The sequence below is a fragment of the Lemur catta genome, chromosome 5 (assembly GCF_020740605.2).
Source record: "Lemur catta isolate mLemCat1 chromosome 5, mLemCat1.pri, whole genome shotgun sequence".
In the NCBI taxonomy this organism is placed as follows: Eukaryota; Metazoa; Chordata; class Mammalia; order Primates; family Lemuridae; genus Lemur; species Lemur catta.
The window spans coordinates 100,873,762-100,893,144 of NC_059132.1; the positions used below are offsets into that span (position 1 = coordinate 100,873,762).

The 19,383-nt window shown below is 39.7% G+C and overlaps 1 protein-coding gene and 1 long non-coding RNA gene across 4 annotated transcripts in view; one reads left to right on the forward strand and one right to left on the reverse strand.

Moving 5' to 3' along the window:
- Positions 1 to 4,105: 4,105 nt before the first annotated feature.
- The window catches only part of PDLIM3 (PDZ and LIM domain 3), a 30,038-nt gene continuing 14,760 nt past the window's right edge, over positions 4,106 to 19,383 (forward strand). Inside the window, exons 1-3 of one of the 3 annotated variants that reach the window (XM_045552377.1) lie at positions 4,106 to 4,358; positions 12,877 to 13,028; positions 14,243 to 14,327. In XM_045552377.1, the coding sequence (XP_045408333.1) occupies positions 4,266 to 4,358; positions 12,877 to 13,028; positions 14,243 to 14,327 (330 nt within the window). In that variant the 5' untranslated portion in view covers positions 4,106 to 4,265. The remainder of the gene's footprint in view (positions 4,359 to 12,876; positions 13,029 to 14,242; positions 14,328 to 19,383) is intronic. The other 2 variants (XM_045552376.1, XM_045552378.1) reach the window with 2 other exon arrangements.
- On the reverse strand, positions 13,658 to 14,994 carry LOC123638630. Its single transcript, XR_006735412.1, has 2 exons — positions 14,713 to 14,994; positions 13,658 to 13,890 (listed from the first exon to the last, which is right to left on the reverse strand). It is a non-coding gene; the product is annotated as an uncharacterized LOC123638630 (long non-coding RNA).

Consider the following 19,383-nt stretch of genomic DNA (forward strand, 5'->3'; position numbering starts at 1 on the left):
TAAAAAGTAGAAGCTTAAAACAACCATTTCATTATGCTCACAGATGCTACGGGTCAGGACTCCACAGAGGGTAAGTGGGGATGAATCCTCTCCACCCCACAATGTCTGCAGCCTGAGCTGGGAGGACCCAGAGGCTGGAGGTGACTTAAGGGCTGCAGACTATGTTAGGGGCAGAATGCGTCCCCCCAAAATTCGTAAGTTGAAACCCTAAGCCCCAGTCTGATGGTATGAGGACATAGGACGTTTGGGAGGTGATTAGGTTTAGAGGAGGTCATGAGGGTGGGGCCCCCAGGATGACATTAGTGTCCCTATAAGACGAGGAAGACTAGTGCTTTCTCTCAAGGACACAGCAAGAAGGCTGCTGTCTGCAAACCAGGAAGAGGGCCCTCATCAGATACCAAATCTACCAGCACCTTGATCTTGGACCTCTCAGGCTCCAGACTGTAAGAAATAAAGTTTTTTGTTTAAGCCACCCCATCTATAGTATTTTGTCATAGCAGCCCAAAATGACTAAGACAGACTGGAAAGAAAGATCTTGACTCACATATCTGGTGCCTGGTCTGGGAGTACCAATAGCGGTACAAACATGTGACCTCTCTGTGCAGCCTGGGCTTCCCCAGAGCTCTGACTTGGCAACTCAGGGTGTCAGGCACAAGTGTTATGATCAACGAGGCAGCAGCTACATCACCTTTTCTGACCCCGCCTCAGAAGTCTGTGTTACTCTCACCTCATTTCATGGCAACATAAGAGTCACACATCTATGCAAGTTCAAGGGGAGGGGACATGTATTCTACCTCTTGAAATGAAGGATGTCAAAGAATTTGCAATCACTTTTTTAAAAACATCTAACTTGTAACCACAGATTCAACTATAACTCCAAAATATTCATCTCAAGCCCAGATTCTACATTTATATATCCAATTGCTCACGATACTACTCCCACTAATAACAGTAACAGCAAATGATTACATGCACTTATAGCATGTGCCACGCACACTTCTAAGTGTCTTATTAACTCATGTAAACCTCACAGTAACCCTAGGAGGCAAATGTTATTATTAACACTATTTTAACAAAGATGTTCAATCACTTGCCTTCAGATCACACGGCAAGTACGATGGAGCTAGCCTACCACCTAGTTAGTCTGGCTCCAAATCTTCGTCTTAGTACACCACATGGCACAGATACTGTAGAGGCATTGCAGAATCAGCACAACTAAAACAGTGCTCTAATCCACCACTCCCTAATTAAAACAAAAATATCTTGTATTTCCTACACATTTTCTCCTTGTTAGATAATCCCACCATTCATGTAAACCCCAGTGCAGAAGTCTGGGAGCCATCCAAATCTCCTAACCTCTCCCTAATCCCATGTGAGATGTGTCCCCAGATTGTGCCAATTAACCTCTTAGTAGTTCCCCTAGCTGCCCACTCCCCGTCCCCACGGCCCCAGTCCACATCTTCTCCTGGATCATTGCAGTTTTAACTGGACCCCCTGCTTTCTATCTCCTTCAATTGTCAGTCATCCTCCCACCTCCCAGAATGATGCTTGTAAATGCAAATCTGACCATTATACATGTTCCTTAAAACTCTTCAAAGGCTGCCCATAGGAGAAAGTCAAAACCTTAGTGTAACATACAAAACCTCTTCTGCTGATATGGTCCCTCACTACCATAATCCTCGTCTCCTGTCTTTATCCAACATGCTAGGTTCTATCCATACCAAATTACTTGCTATTTCCTAATTTGCCATCTGTTCCTTGTCACCCTGCCACTGCACATCCTATATAGTTCTTTCTGCCTTAGATGTCCTCCCTCCTGTTCCCCTCCCAATTCCAACCACCTGGAAAACACTTACCCTTTAAGATCCAGCTCTAACGTCCCTTCCTGCGGAAGCTTTCCTTGACACCTTTCCCAAGGACAGTTGATTCTTATTCCATTCACTGTATAAAACACTACCCCACTGTTTTGTTTAAAAAGGGAAAAAGAAAACAAATGAAAGAGTCATGCAAAAAGAACTTCTCCTTAGAACAACACTCAAACTAAAAGCAGGACTCTGGGAGTAATTGGGATTGGGCCAGTGCTTCTTCCTTAGAATACTCCCTCGCAGCTGTTCTCTCCTCTACCTGGACAGTCACCCCGGCCACTTTCCTGCTGGTCCCAGTGAACAGTAGGATATAGAAAAACTGATATTTCATGTCCCTGCTTTCCCCACTCTCTGCAAAGCCTTAAGAACTCATCAGGTATTATACTTCTGCTGTAGAGATGTTGCCCACATCTAAATGATGCCAAAAGGACCAGTAAAAAGGCAAAGAAAAAAATCATATAAAAAACTGGTTTTATAAACACACTCATGAGGTAAGGTATAAACAATTACACAACACCAAATAACTTGTCTCATTTTTTTCCTGAGTTGACCTCTGCGTGTGTGCATGTGTGTATATGTTTGTACCATGCAGACGCTGCCAGGGATGGACAGAAGAAACGTGCTCTACAATAATACAGCCAGCGAAACCAGCAAGAATATATGATGCTTATGTCCTGGATAACAACAGGTGGGGCATGGGGAAATGTCCGGAACTATAAAACGCCTGTCCCCTGGGACTTTTACATAATCCATTGCAGTGACAAAGTATTACCCATCCTGATTTTGGGATTTACACTTCCCTCCACGCTGGTTCACTTTGTTTACAGCTTCCTGTGTCTTCTTTCTCTTTTCTCCATCAGTCTTAAAACTGCTTCCAAACAAAATGCTCTCTTAAAGATATGGTACGGCTCTGCTCTCTTGGACTGATATGGCCCTGCCGTATTGGACATTATTATGCCCAAGACCCTTGCTCTTGGGTTTTGAAAGCATTTCATGCATCTCTTCCCTCATCCTCCCCACTCTCTTTGGGAATCAGAGCATCCTGATCACACCACCAGAAATACTCTATTCCACACTGAGACTATAACAGGACCCCACCCAGGCCCTCCTGATCATTACTCCTATACCAGGCAGACTCTGGAGTCAGGCAGACCTGAGTTTTCTATTTCAGTTCTACCATTTATTAGCTGTGTGACCTTAGGCAAGTTACTTAACTTCTAAGAAATTATCTCCTCATCTTAAAAAAAAAAAGATTGGGACCAATAATAGTAATCTGATGAACTCATGAGGATAAACCAAGATCACACGTGTAAAGCAATCGCTATAGCACCTGGACCATAAAGATGCTCAGAGAATACTCAGCCCTTCCTTTGTCCTCTGGGCAGTTAGTTTCATCGCGCATTGAGGTCCTCTTGGTCCACCTGATTCACACTCCCCTGGGCTCCCTCTCCCTGGCTGCAGCTTCCTTCCCACAGGGCAGCCTCAACTCCTACCTTACAGTTACACTCCCCTCCCATGCACCCAAAACAAAGTCTAGGGAGACTTTGAGGGAGGCGACAATTTGAGGGAGGTGACAATTGCTCCACTCAAAATTCTTTATATATATATATTGATTATATTGATACATCACCGTTCATACGAGCTTCTATAATAGATGATTCGTTGGATAGAGTATGTTCATCCATTTTCACTTTTAGATTTCTTCATTTATAAAAATGTTTAAATATACTTATATATGTAGTAATGTATATTATATACCCATAAATATATGTAAAAATGTACATATTTTTAATTGTAGAAATGCTTAACATTTATTGAGAATTATGCGGTGCAGAGGTGCTCATTAAATTCCCACAGTAACCCTACAGGGTAGGTACAGCTATTACCCCTACTTGACACGTGGGGAAACTGAGGTTTAAGGACGTTAAGTAACTTAGCCAAAGTCATAGATCTAGTAAGTAAATATACAGCAATCAAAATTGCTAAATCACTTGCTGTGTTGATGATGCTTGTTTTTATTTTAATCGAAAGCACGGAGGCTGTGGTCTGACTGCCTTTAGCCTCCCCCCAAGTGCACTGCTGAGCCGAGCCGCAAGCCGGAGATAAACAGCAGGACAGGTGTTCCTTTAAGAGTGATGGCAGCTGTAACCCGAAGCCTCCAGCGCGCGCCGGAGGGGTCCGGGAGGCTGCGCCCAGCGGGGCGCCGCGAACTCCCGCGGCTCGGGCCGGCTCTTACTTCCAAAGTTGGAGCTCTCCTTAGCGGGAGGGGATGGGGAGGAGGGGGGACCAGTGACGTCACCCCCGAGCCGGGATAAAGCTCCCCCGCCGCGGTCGGGGCCACTCCCGGTGGGCAGGGCCGCCCCTCGCTGCGCCCCGCGGAAGGCCGCGCCAGGAGGCATCATGCCCCAGACCGTGGTCCTCCCGGGCCCTGCGCCCTGGGGCTTCAGACTCTCGGGGGGCATCGACTTCAACCAGCCTTTGGTCATCACCAGGGTAAGCATTTGCCGGTCTTGCTTTTGCAGCAAGTCGGGGACTCCGGCGTCCCGAGAGACGCAGGGGGTCTCCGGAGCAGAGAGTGGCCGGGGAGCCCCGCAGCGCGGGCGGGGCTGTGAGCCGGCGGGTCCCGGACTGCGGCTCCAGGTCGAGGGCGGCGGCGGCTCTACGGCAAGTTGAAATTTGGAGGATGCGGAGCGGCTTAGAGGGTTCACAGAGTCAGCTCAAAAGCTCTCCGCGTCCTCTGGGTCCCCAGCAACTTTCCGAGGAGAGGTCAGGTGACGGTGTGACTTCCCGGGGCTCAGGGAGGGCGAGGCTGCGAGGGCTGGGGTGGCTTCTCGCCCCCCACACCCTGTCTCCCTTCAGTCGCAAACAGGCGGGCCCGGGAAGGAGGTGTGCAGGACTGGCACCGCGGTTATTTCTTGGAGCCAGACGCGCATCCAAGCGTTTTCCTTGTCTGGATGAAAACGTCAGCGCTGATCGCAGGGCACAACCTGGGCTGGCCAAATTGGAACCGCTGGTATCAGCCCAGACAGAGAAAATATTCCTAATGCGTATTCCTGAGTTTCCAGGCACGTTGAATAAATATTTTCCAAAGCTGGGAGCTTGGCTTAGGAATCATCACCTATAACTCAAATCACAAAGAAAACTTGTCAGATAGTTTAGTTTACCTGGTGGAAAGTAACCACTCAGGCTAATAACTCTGAAATTAATACTTTAATATCAAAGTCAAGCTTTTCTTAATGTTCTCAGAGTACTGTCTAATTGCGAGAAATAAAAAAGTAAAAATGAAACCTCAGGGTTTCTCTCCTGTCAGTAAATTTCTGCAATTAATTCTAAAGCATTATTTGGTCTAGTCGATTTTTTTTCTAGCATAAGTGTTTTTCTTTAATAGAAAATTAATATTATTCTTTTAGTTATCACATATAAAGTATTTGAAACCTATTTAAAGGCATAAGCTTTCATAACATTATTTTTGTTTTCAGAATATTATACTTTGTTTTCTTCTCCTTGCTGCTTGTATTGTATTCTATAAATGTATACTTTGTAATCTGATTGCTCATATAGATGTTGAACAAGGTAATACCTTTTAAATTCTGTTCTATTTATAGATGTCTATGAGATTTGGGAACCAACTTCCTTTTTAAAATTTCTCAAAGTATGTATCATATAGAAGCATACAATGAAACATTTCAAGCTTTGTTTTACATTTTTCAAAAATATATAAACACATCTGACATGTGTTTTTATATGAGACATGAAGACTGTTTAACCCACCCCAAAAAAATGTTCCTAAGTAAATTAAGCAGAAAATGCTTCAGTGATCTGGGCCAAGCAATTCCTTTTATAGATTTACCAAAGAAAACAGTTTCCATTATTGCTACTAAGAAATATTTTCAGTTTCTGGAGTACAGTTTTCATTTGTTTATATTAAATGAAATAAGCTTTTGAATCCTAACAAAGAATAAATCATATTTATATTAAATCATAAATAATTTGTCACAAAAATAATTTAAAAGATTTAAAAAGAAGTATTTTGCCAATACTGTGTAACATGTCAATATAATTTAATCATATGTTTGAAATTTTAAGTTGTTGATAATATAAACATTTATTTTAAAGCAGTACTTATATTCTGGAGTTGGACAATAGAAGCCATTGGAAATGTATTTGATATAATGACAATTATTAACTGGGAAGCCAATTCTGTCTGGAATTTCTAACTCATAACTAATTTATGTCACTCATTTTGACACTTGGTTCAGTAACAGTGCATGACCAGATATGATTATTTCACTTGACTATGCCTTTTCTCTTTAATTAATTTAACTCTAGGAGAACAGGTAAAAGTAGACTGTTTTGTATCCCAAGTGTCCCCAAAGCTATGGGCATAGTAGATTCTTATTGAATAAATGAATGCAATATGCACTTGAACTTTTATGCTTTAGTGAATACCTCATTGAAAATATTTTCACTGAAATTTTAAGAATACTGAAAATTATTTAGAAAAAGACTAAAAAGTATGACACAAAAATAATTGTCAGTGTTATTAGGTAGTAGAATTATTTTATTATTTTTATAATTTTTATATTATTTTTAAAAGTAGTGAATAAGGTTGTATGTGTGCTATTATACTCTTTTGCTTGCCACGTGTTCTTCTAAGCCCTTTACACGCACTGACTCACTTAAATTTCACGATGATCCTGTGAAAGTAGTTGTAGTGACTTCCCCCTTTGCAGATGAAGAAAATGAGACTTCAAAGGGTTCAGTAACCTGCCAATGACCATAAGAAGTAGGACAGGATTTGATGCCAGGTCTGTCTGCCTCCAAAGCCTACATTCTGAAGTCCACTCACGTGAAAAATTCCACTTATTGTCACGATATTTCTAAAGAGGTGTTTTGTGCCATCCAACTCATCACTGGTCTTACTGATTTTATGTCTTCAAGATCTACCACTTTCCATTTTTTTCTACCACTGTCCGTATTCGAGATTTCCTAACTTCACACTTGGACGTTTGTCTCTCCCTCCAGGAATTCCCCCTGCATATTCTTACCAGCCATCTTTGGAAAATGTAAAGTGGCTTCTCTCTCTCTCATTCTTAAAAATCCTTCAGTGGCATCACCAGTTTATAGAGAATAATACTCATGGTCTTTACCATGGAATTCATGGCTTTTCACCATCTGCCCTCCCAACTTGCGTTTCCCACTGTCCTTCTTCCGTCTCTCTCCCTTCTGTCTCCCTTCCCTCCTCTCACTCCCTGCCTAGGCAGTGGTGCTGCTGCTCTGCATGGGTTAGGATTCTCTAACATGCCTGCCCCTGACATCTCCTCTCCCCACGCACCCCACTGTCCTCTATGCCCACGGAAACCCATTCAAGTGACTCTCCCCAAGCCTCTCTCTGTGACAACCATTTCATCCGTTTGATTACCATAGCTTTTGGCCTATGGCCTCTCCTTATATCATGCCTGTACCACAGATGTTTGCGTACATCTGTCTCCCACCAGACTGCGTGTTCACTCAAGGCCCAACTTTCTAATTTGGGGGCCGCTCAGTGCCTAGCACAGTATCTAGCACATTGTATACGTTGTAGAATAAATATAGACACAGTATGACTGATTGACTAGATTGTTCACTTTTTATATAATTTTGTTATCATAAATAGTGCAGAATATGTTCTCAGAAATGTTCTACAATAAAGATAAATGATAATTGTTTTATTATTGGTTGATTTGTCAATGTTAGATAAGTTCTTAAGAATACATTGGCCGGGCGTGGTGGCTCATGCCTGTAATCCTAGCACTCTGGGAGGCCGAGGCGGGTGGATCGCTTGAGGTCAGGAGTTCAAGACCAGCCTGAGCAACAGTGAGACCCCGTCTCTACTAAAAAAAAAAAAAAAAATAGAAAGAAATTATCTGGCCAACTAAAAAATATATATAGAAAAAATTAGCCGGGCATGGTGGCGGATGCCTGTAGTCCCAGCTACTCAGGAGGCTGAGGCAGTAGGATCGCTGAAGCCCAGGAGTTTGAGGTTGCTGTGAGCTAGGCTGACGCCATGGCACTCACTCTAGCCTGGGCAACAAAGCGACACTCTGTCTCAAAAAAAAAAAAAGAATACAAAGAATTGAAATACCAATGTCCACTTTCAATACCACAAAAAGTCCCATAAATGAAATGCATTTCCTCAAGTCCATTAAATCAACTTTCTCCTCCTACAAGGTCCACCCTTCCCTCCCTGCCTCACACTATACAAATACAGACTATAGCAATACTCCTAGATGATGGAGCTCCAGCCAGAGTTTGTGGAAGGGTGACAGATAGAACTCTCTCCATCAGTTGAAACTACAGTTCACAAAATTAGGTCAAGGGGCCCCACCCCATAATTGTTTACAATCCAACTAATCATCCAGATGAGTCTTTGAATCATAAAAAAAAAATCAAAAGTAAGGTAAATCAAACACCAGACATTCTCAAAACAAATTTAGCAATTGCTCATGATACACACAATTTGTAGGAAAGCATGTTCTGGGCCATAAGTGTGTGCTATACTTTGTGTAATATAAAATGTAAGCTTTGGATGTTCATTTAGCAGGGGAGGAGTTGTTATTTCAAACACCGTGTATAACTGACCTAAGCATTTCGCAGAGTAAATTTTAAGGTTCACCTCTCTAAGTGAGCATCTGTTCTCTTTCTTGCAAGAAAAGTTCTAAGGAGTCTCTCTCTTAAGTTTTTGGACCATCCAGAAGGTGGATCTACTCTCACAGATAGTTATAAATTTTCTTTCACAAAACTCCTGGGGAGCATGATAGTGCCCCTTACCCTTTACCCAAGAGAGATACATCCCAACACCCTGCCAGTGGATGTCTGAAACTGAGACTAGTACCAAACCCTATATATGCTAGGCTTTTTCCTATACATACATACCTGTGATAAAGTTTAATTTATAAATTAGCACACTCCTCTTGCACTTTGGGACCATTATTAAGTAAAATAAGGGTGACTTGAGCACAAGCACCACAATACTATAACAGTCGATCTGCTGAGACAGCTACTAAGTGACTCAGGGGCAGGTAGCATCTATAGTGTGGATATGCTGGACAACGGGACAATTCGTGACCTGGGAGGATCAAAGCAGGATGGCTGTGAGATTTCACCCCACCACTCAGAACAGCACACAATTTAAAACTTACGCATTGTTCATTTCTGGAGTTTTTTGTTTAATATTTTTAGACAGAGGTTGACCACAGGTAACTGAAACCTCAGGAAGTGAACGGCAGATAAGGGAGGACTAGTGTACAGGACAAGCTTCCTTTGTGTACGTGACATAAAACGATTGTGTACATCTGATGCCAGTTTGTCTCTCTCACAATCCCTCTTTCCCTTCTTCACATCTCCCTCCTGCCGGTCCAGAGCACACCCAGGATGGAGACTGTTGTAACTGAGAATGCTATATGGACTTGGGGACCAACACAGAAAATGTTAGTGTATTCTTAAGTTTTGCAGACTTTAACATAGAAAAGTGTATGACTTTATTATAAACTGGATTTGAAATTTAAACTTTTAGAAAGGACTGCTTGCAGTTGAATGTAATTCTTTTCCAGGCCAAAGCAAATGTAGTGGAAAGGTTGATGTGAATAAAAACCTATTTAATTTTGTTCTAACAAAGACCATGTCTACATGAAAGCAGTGGTTCATGTGTTCATAACATTCGTACATCCCGCAAATATCTGTTACTTGCAGAATGTCTTGTATGTGAAAGGCACTGTGAGGGCGCAGTTATAATTTAGCTGGGTTTCCATCTCCTGAGAAACTCATATATCAGTAGAAGAGAAGGGACGTGTACATAATTTGCCATGATACAAACCTGTCCGGGATTCTACCAGAGAAGTATGGGCCAAAGAGATAGGAGGAGTCAGGGGAAAGACCCTAAGCAAGCTTCTTATACTTTCTGAGCATCAGTTTTTTCATCTTAATATAGAAATAACTATTTTGTAAGATTATCTTAAGAAGTAAGCAAGATATTAGTTCTCTATAATAATACAATAGTAGTTCTCCACCCTGGCAGCATATTAAATAAAACCACCCAGAAAACTTTTGAAAATGCCCATGCCCAGGTGCATGCAGGCATTCTCATATAGCTGGCATCAGATATGGTTCTAGAAATGTCGTTTATAGACAGGTGTTGCAGGGCTTTAGATTCTAGGGAGGCACATGGAATTTATTAGGTAGGTATGGAGAACAACTGAATGATGGAGTTTCTCACGATTTCGATCCATGCAGCTCTTCAGTATATGCTTGTCTTGTGCCATAACTATTTCAATAATTTTCATTCTTAACATAAAAATCACATCAGGGCCATATCTTCAATTTCCCTTATGTCTCCCACATCAATAGAAAATTCTAGATACTTTATAAATTAGTTTTTTTCCCCCAGATGGACCCAAGTAATAGGTTAATGTGAATAATAGAAATCATCTGAGGCACTCGTTAAAGCACAAATTCCCTGGCTCCTGTCCTAGAGATTCTGATTCCTGATCCCAGGCATCTGGAGTAGGATTGGAGCCTTTATGTTCAACAAGGACCCCAGGTGACCCTTATAATCAGACAAGCTTGAAAACATGGTGCTAAGTGATTGATTGGAGTACTATGTCCGACTCTCTCTCTAGTACTTTTGATATTTGAGAGTACAATAAACATTTTAGTGATGAGGCATAAGATCTAGGACACATAAGAACTTATTATTTTAGTAATTTTATTTATTTAGATGAACGTGGATCTCTGTTAGAACCACCAAGTTAAATAGATAGCTAGAATAAGCAAATAAAGAAAAAGCAAATGAATTAATGATTAATCCTCAAGTAAAGCATTAGGAACAATCTAGTTTATTCCTGAAGCAGTTTGAGATTTAAGTCAAGTTCTAGGTATTATTCTGCTCTAACTAGTGGGAACATAACAGTGATAGGTTGACATTAATAGCCATAACCTTTGGGTATATGGGGACTAACACTTTTTTCTACAAGCTATGATTTAAATGACCTTTTTATTCATCCTTCAATTAATTATTCATTAATTCTAAATACTAGGGTATATACTATGGAGTACTAGAAATATACATAATATTATACATGTCCTGAAGTGCTTCTAGTCTAGTTGTGAGGACAGGCAACATACAGGTAAATAAACCAACATAAAGGGGTCATAAATAGTTTTCATGAAGGAAATGAACAAGGTGTACTGGCGAAGAATGATGGGGGAGGAACTAGAGAAGCTGCTTCACATGTTAGGGGAAGTCTCTCTGAGAATGTAGCCATTGAGACAAACCCAATGTCTGAGCAGGAGCACCCAGGTGAAGCGTGGGGGAAGCATTTCAGGCAGAAGAAACAGCAGTGCATATAAAGCCCCAAAGAGAGTACAAGCTAGGCCTGTTTGAGGAACTGAAAGGAAATCAGGAGGGATAAGGTGGAGCAGGAATGATGTAAGATGATACAAGAGAAGTAGGCAGGGTAAGATCCATGTGAGCCTAGGAAGACATATATAGTTGGGATTTACCCAGGCAAATTGGGAGTAGGTATAGCAGTCAAAAAAAATCATTGCCTTTAACTGAATACTCAAAATAGTAATAATTTCAAATTTTCTATTTTTAAACATTTAATAATATGGAAAGCCTTATTTCCCCATATTCCATATCCTTAAGTATTCCTTTCATTCCTACCCACCACCACCCAAAATGTGGCTTTCTTACAGACAGCATAAAATTGGATCTTGCTTTTTTACCTAGTTTGACAATCTCTGTTTTTTTAATTGGTGTGTAAACAATTTACATTTAATGTAATTACTGACATGGCTTAATTAAAGTCTACCATCTTGTTACTTGTTTTCTGTTTATTTCATCTGTTCTCCATTCATGCAGAAGAGAACTTGACAGAATACAAACTTCCCTTGTATCTGCAGTTTTCAGGAGTTCTATACACTCATGCTAACTCAATCTTTAGCAATTTGTTAATAATTTTAGCTGAATTCTTCTTAACAGCTAATATGGTGGCCACATCCTCCTCTGGGCTCTGCTCCAGGTGAGCTCATGCTCATGTCTTATCTTTTCTTGGAGGCACCTCTCTTTCCTTAGATTTCAGGTTCATTACCCTGTGACTTCAGCTCTCTGAAGAGTTCAAGAAAAGTTATAGTTTTGTATATTATCTGGCATCTTCTTGTTAGTGCAAGAGTGATTCTTTCTCTAGATTTCTACACCCTAGGTTCAGGCTGTTATAACAAACTTCAATAAACTGGGTGGCTTATAAACAACAGAAATTTATTTCTCAGAATGCTAGAGGATGGAAGTGTCAGATCAGGGTACTAGCATGGTTGGGTTCTGGTGAGGGACTTCTTCCAGGTTGCAGACAGCTAACTTCTTGTTGCTTCCTCACATGGTGGAAAGAGAGCAGAGAGAGCTCTGAGGTCTCTTTTATAAGTGCACCAATCCCACTTCTGAGCCAATTAGCTCCCAAAGGTTGCACCTCCAAATACCATCACATTGGGGGTTAGGATTTCACCATATGAATTTTGGGAGGACACAAACTTTCAGCCCATTGCATGCCTCTTGTATGAATTTTAAAGATGATAAACTATAGGGATATTAAAGCAGTTTCAATTTAAATATAAAAGTTGACTAAATTTAGTAAAACTTTATTCCCAAATAGAGACTTATGGGTGACAAAAAGCTAAAAAACAAATTATTTTTTAAATGAAGAAAACATGATTCAGACAGAGTTATGCAAGATGTTTTAAAAGAGAATAACAGATGCAACGATAGACAAAATGCGGTTAGTAAGAAACAAAATTATTTAACATGATGTAAAAATAGAGCTAACACAATTGACCAATTAAGAGTTATTGTAAGTTAGATTTAAGATTTTCTGCCCAGTGAAACATTACAGATGTTACCAGGCTGAAATTAAAATGGCAGGCACAAAATTCAAGAAATTGCAGGCTGCTGGTTTTTAAATGGTGCCCTGATTTCTTCCAGATTACGCCAGGAAGCAAGGCGGCAGCTGCCAACCTGTGTCCTGGAGATGTCATCCTGGCCATTGATGGCTTTGGTACAGAGTCCATGACTCATGCTGATGCGCAGGACAGGATTAAAGCAGCAGCACACCAGCTGTGTCTCAAAATTGACAGGTGCTTCTTAATTAATGGTGCTAAAATCTGATCTGTTTTGCAGGAGAACCTGAACCAGAACTATAAACGGTTTCATCTTCCCAGTAAGAAGGAGTGCCCCAGGGCCTAGAATTTTGACTGGCTTTTTTATATATCAGCTACTCTCATCTGTTTTTCACTAAAGTCAGTCAATCTAGTAGTTGTTGGCAAATCATTTCTAAACCGAATTCTCTGGAATGTCAGAATAATGAAAGAGGCTAGGAGAATTTTTTTCCTGTACTAACCCAGTTAATTGACTATGAAAATAGAACCACTGGCCACATAAACATGGAACAGCGGGACTAGTTGTACTGCTGTTCTCAAGGTGGTAGAGAATGAAATGGAATTTAGAGATTTTCCTAAAAGAATCTCTTGACTTCCCAAAATGTGATCATCTTCAAAATTAGTTGCTAATAATCTGTATGCCTTTGACTGTTTTGTACAGAATTCAGCCCAGAAGGTATGAGTTCATGTCCAACATGAATGTGTTAGATACTGGGACATTTCTGACCAAAAAAAAAAAAAAATTAAGAAATTGAACCTGATCTCTTGCCATCAGATCCCTGATCTCAAACTGAACCATGAAAATCATGATTTGTTATCATAGTGGATCCCGTTAGTATCGTATTCACAATCTTCCCTGCTGTGAATTGATCCACCAATCTGTCATTTCGTGGGGTGAAATAGATTCTTTCCCAATCTCTGCATAACCTGTGTTCTTGCCAAGCACGCAGTCCCTCAGGAGCCGCAGAGTCCCAGGTAGCTGCATGAGAAGGGTTGTACAAGGCACATTTCCTTGATGCCAATGGCACCTGGCAGATCACTCACTGTCTCCTGGGGTGGCCTGGGTAAGGCAGGAGGGAAGAAGAGGAGACTGAGAGAATTTACCTGCTGGTCATCTGCAGGACAGAGCCTCTCTATCCTGTGCTGTGCCCACAGGCATTGGAGGCCTGCTTTCTCCAGAAACTGCACAGTGTACCTCAGGCAGTTTTGATCTTGTCTAGATTCCCCCAAAACGACACTAAAAATGTAGAACTAATTGGATGGGGAAATACAGAATAATAAGCCAAAAAATTGGTTTTCCTTCAATTAATAAGGGTTGCTAGTATTTTCACAAACACAGTGGGAAATTAAAGTATACTAACACTGGAAGTCCCGTGAGAATTTGGAGTTTACAAACTTCATTTTATTTACAGAGCAGAAACTCGCTTATGGTCTCCACAGGTGTCTGAAGATGGGAAAGCTCACCCTTTCAAAATCAACTTGGAATCAGAACCCCAGGTATGAATTTTAGAGCAAATGATATGACATTGTATTTTCTCTTAAGTGATGGGGACGCCTTCCAAGAGGAAAAGGAGGCAAATATAAAACTTGGAATAAGTTTCACCTGATGAAGCCATTGTCTGTCATTACTCCCTGAGATGAATTTATATTATCCATGTTTTCTTAAATCAAGGAAAAGGGTAAGTGTATGTAGGTGACCATCGTGTTGAAAGACAAATATGTTCTCATCAGGAAGAATTTGGCTAAATCTACGTAGAGTCCATTTTTACTCTGCTACGTAGAGTCTTATTTTTTTTTTCATTTCTTAAGATAGACTTCTGCCAAATGCTATGAGGTAATCTAAGAAGTTTAAGTTGTTAAAACAAAGCAAAATAAGACCCACCATTTGAAACAGGTGTCTCTAATCTAACAGAGTGAACTTCAATCCTTTGTGGTCTTGCGAGGTCTTATTTTACATCCTTTTTTAATTCCCAATTCTGGGGTTCTATAATTGAGTTACTCTGTGAAAAGAGTTTTGCATTATGTTAGCATGGTGATATTCTGCCAGTGTATCTGAATTACAAAAAATAAAGGATTTTCCCTGGAGGCAACTCTAATGAGCTAAATTAAACTAATCATCGTATCTGCGTATCTGACTATGTCTACTTGCAAAAGATCCAAATGACTGAAATTAAATCAAGCCTCGATTGTGCTATACTAAAAAATATAATTAAGTAAAGGGTTTTAGAACCTCTACTTAGAAGTTTCTGAGGTTTAGAGATAGGTTTAATATCCCTTTTGAAACAAGTATTCCTACTAGACTGATTGGATATTCCCAATGTGTTGTTTTTCTATAAATCTAATGAAAATGAACTGAAAACATATATATAATTCATGCTTTAGCAGGGTTTCTCCTGTCAGGATCATGAATTCCTGAATTTGTCCTTCAAATTTTCCACTTGTCTCCATAAACCTGTTTTCTTCTGCATAAAATAGTTGTAGAATAATATAAGTACATGTATCTCCTAGGGCTTCTCAAAATTTTAAATAAAATGATACAAGCAAAGAGCGTGGCACATTGGGTTGCTCATAGAGATACTCAAATAAGTGGTAGGTCTTGTTACTATTAGGGTGGTGCTCCCATCCCAGGCTGCAATCAGAAGGTCTCCTGGCCTTTCTTGCTGGTGAGACAGGAAGCTGCCTACGTGATAGGGCTTCCTAGGAGCCAGGAATGCCTTCCTCACTACCATTACAAGGGTCATTAAAAATTACGTGGACAAGCATCTAATAACTCATTTCCTCTAAAGATTATATTACTCAGATGCTTCTTCTCCTGGAGGGATTGTATTTTAACTGAAAATAAAGCTTTGGTCCCACCTTGACATTTCTGAAGAATACAGGCTAGTCCGTACAATGCCCCTCAGTTTGGGTTTCTCTGATGTTTCTTTATGATTAGATTCAGATTATGCATTTTTGGCAATAATATCATAAAAGTGATATGTCCTTGTCTGGACATTACATCAGGAGTCCCGTGATATTGATTTGACCCACTGAGGATGTTAATTTTGATCACTTAGTGAAGGTGGTGGCTATACCAATTTCTCCATTGGAAAGTTACTGTTTTTCCCTTTGCAGCTAATCAATTATTTGTTGGGAAATACTTTGAGACTATATAAATATCCTATTCCTCATTAAACTTTCACCCACTAGTTTAGCATTCATTGCCTGAACCAACCATTACTAAGATTATTATCTAAAACGAGTGTTTTAGAATTTGTTATTATTTCTTCTTCATTTCTTGGCTGGCATTCTACTGTACAGAAGAGTTTTCCCTTCTCTCCCAGTTATTTATATAAACAAGGACACATGGATTCTTATTTCATTCAATGGATTATAATGCATTACTGTCATTATTTATTTTGATGCTCAAATTGCCCCAGATTTTGCTAGAGCGAATCCCTTCAAGACGGCTCCTGTGTCCTCCTGACATATCTTCAACATTCTCTGAACACTCCCTTACTTTCTCGAACATAAGGATATTCCAGATTCTGTTAATACTTCTCCTGCCCCAGCTCTGGAATCAACCATTGCTTCAAAGAGCCTTGGTTCCTTTTAGTGGAGAATGGAATTGAGAAACCGAGATCTGGATGCTTATTGCTACTGAAATGGCTTCTAGGCCCTCCAGACAGAAAGATCTCTGTCCCCTATATGTAGGGGACACTCTGTCCAATCTCTAGCTAACAGGCCTGCCCAAGAATTTTCTTATTCTTAGGGGAATGTACCTTTATTTGATTTGTTATTCACTACTGAATAGTGCCAAGACTCTGTAAAGTCATGTACTAACTTGTAGATTTTTGTCTGGTACGGATACATATAATTTCTCTCAGGGAGAAAAATAAACCACAAAAACTAAACAAATCAATAATTTAAAAAAAAGTGAAGATTAGGTTAAGGGCTGTAGCAGCCAGTCAGACGGAGCCTTTGAACATTCCATTAATTTGAGTCATGACTCACTCCTACTGGCATCCTCGCCAAGAGGCCAGTGTTTGAAAGGCTCAGAGATAAGAACAGTTTCAGCTCCTAACGGGCCACAGCCTTTCTACTCCCTCCCCATGGCCAGTTCACAGAACTTCGTACTTCAGGACAGACATTCTCTATTCCCTATGCAAAATAGCTACATTGCGATTCATCACCCACTCTCTGAAAATCCTGTAGCATACACACTAGAACAAAATGTGGTGATAGAAATCAGATGGTGAATTTAACTTGTGGACTGAGATTGGAGAAAAGCTTAGCCATGGTTATAGGGTTTTGTTTTTTTTTTTCAAAATGACAACTCCAGAGCAATCTTCTGGACAACAAAGTTGTGTCAGTCAGAGAAACACATGCCGTTAATATATTGTGCTTTAAGATGTCCTTGTAGATGAACAGCAAAATGCCATTGAGCAATATAAAATTTGAATTCTTGTTTCTCAACCCAAGTCAAATTTTATTTTAAGTTATGTGATTTTTGCTATTGGAATAAAATATTCTTTTTCATTTTAAAAGTAATATCTATTCATTAAAAAAAAAAACTATATCCTACTATCCAAGCCCAGCCACAAATAATAAAATGCTAGTTAGTGTGTTTATTCCTGGTCTTTTTCCCTATGCATAGGGTTAGGCCGGGGGAAGTTTTTCTTACACAGTTATAGTAACAGTCGACATAAAATTTTACTATCTAGATTTTTTTCATTTTTCCATGCTATCAATAAATAAATTCTATTTTCATGAATTTAGACTTGAATCTTAGGCTTAAAGGAGTCCTTAGACGTTGTTTAGATTAACTCCCAGCAACTGAGTAAACTCCTTCCATGTAAACCTAAACGTGGTCTATGAGCCACCATGTGCATTTTTTTGTACAAGGCATTTCTCTAGATTAAAGGTACGTTGTTAGAGGTCTTGGTCCTTCTTCAAAGCTTACATCCTCAAATAAACCATTACCCTTATCTTTGTTTACTGTCAGTTAAACAGCTCAAAGTTATAATGTGCCTATCACAACACAGGAAAGATGTTTTTCAGAAGCAAAAATGGTTCTAAACAAGAAGAAAACTGTCTCCATTTCTGTATAAAAGATTGCATCCTTGCCATAGAAGATTTGATAATAAAGATGAACTTACATGCACAGTCAAGAAGTGTGTGGGTTGAAGTCATCTATATTTTCAGAAAATTAACTTTAAACTACAATGTTTTGGTAACTGGATGGCAGCCTACACAAAACAACCTTTCATTATTACCATTTCCCCAAACTCTTCCCCAGTGAGATATGGGAAACAATTGAAACAGATTGCCGGAGAGAAAATGACTTTATTTTTCATTCGAGGGATGAGTGTAGGAGGGAGTGATTGTTCATAAATTTCAAACATGATGAAATATAATTATTTCCTCATTGTGGCTTGATCAAATATACGATCACTTCATAGAGTTTGTTTCTCTTATTTCCCCACCATTTTCTCATATATATATATATATACACACACACACATATATATATATGATTTGACTCCCATTTTATTTGTCTATATATGGAACTCAAACATGCTGTTTCTGTTGGAGATGACTGTGAATTATAAAGATTGCCTGAATCTTTGTGAACAATTTCTCCATGCAAGAAGGTGAAAGGTGAACTGTCTTTGACTGCTATCATTGCTGAAGTCATTCCAAGGACTTGGGAGACTTCTGTCAAGAGCTGCATTCTCCCAACATCAGCAGAGTCTGTCAAGTTGCTTAGCTTTCCTTGGGGCAGCTCTAGTATTTCATTAATTCAAAATATTATTTCTTAATATAAGCTCTTAACATTTAAAAATATTTATAAATATGTTAATTAATGAGAATGATTACTTATTGAATTCCTAAGAGATAAGAATTATTTATAGTTTTTTCTGGATAAACACAAGAGCTGGACTATATTAACTGCTGTATACATTTTATACTGTTATTTTCTGTTACTCATAATTTTTCCAGGAAAAATAAAAGGGAATTAAAGTGGAACAGCCAGCTTCTAATTGGTTTTGTCATTTGATTCAGTCTGACCATCAACAATGATGTAAGACTTGGACAGAATATTGCCTCCTCTCGGTGCCCTACTTAAATTTCTTGTTTACCTTTGGTGCATACACTTCACTGTGCTTTTTGGAATGACTCTCGAAGCCCATAAACTAATGCTTTGCAAAGCCTAAATAAAAACGTTTGCAGCCTGTATTAAAAACACTTCCTTTTATGATCTGAGTAGAAAATAGAATTTTTTTTAACAAATTACACATTTGTGACTTTGCAATATATATAACCAAAACTGGACATGGCAAAGAAAAGGCTTGGAGCTGATTAACTGATGTGCTGCTACTTGGAGGTACTACTAGAGATTATTAATGTGCGTACTTTTAGAGAAGTTGCCTCAGGTGCAGGACAATCCCCATGTTTATTTATCATGTTAAGGCTAGGAAGAAATAAGAGCAGAGGTTGGTTTTGGTTCCCCCCCCACACACAAAGCCATTATGATATCTTAAGTAGTTTTTGCACATTCTATTTACCAAAA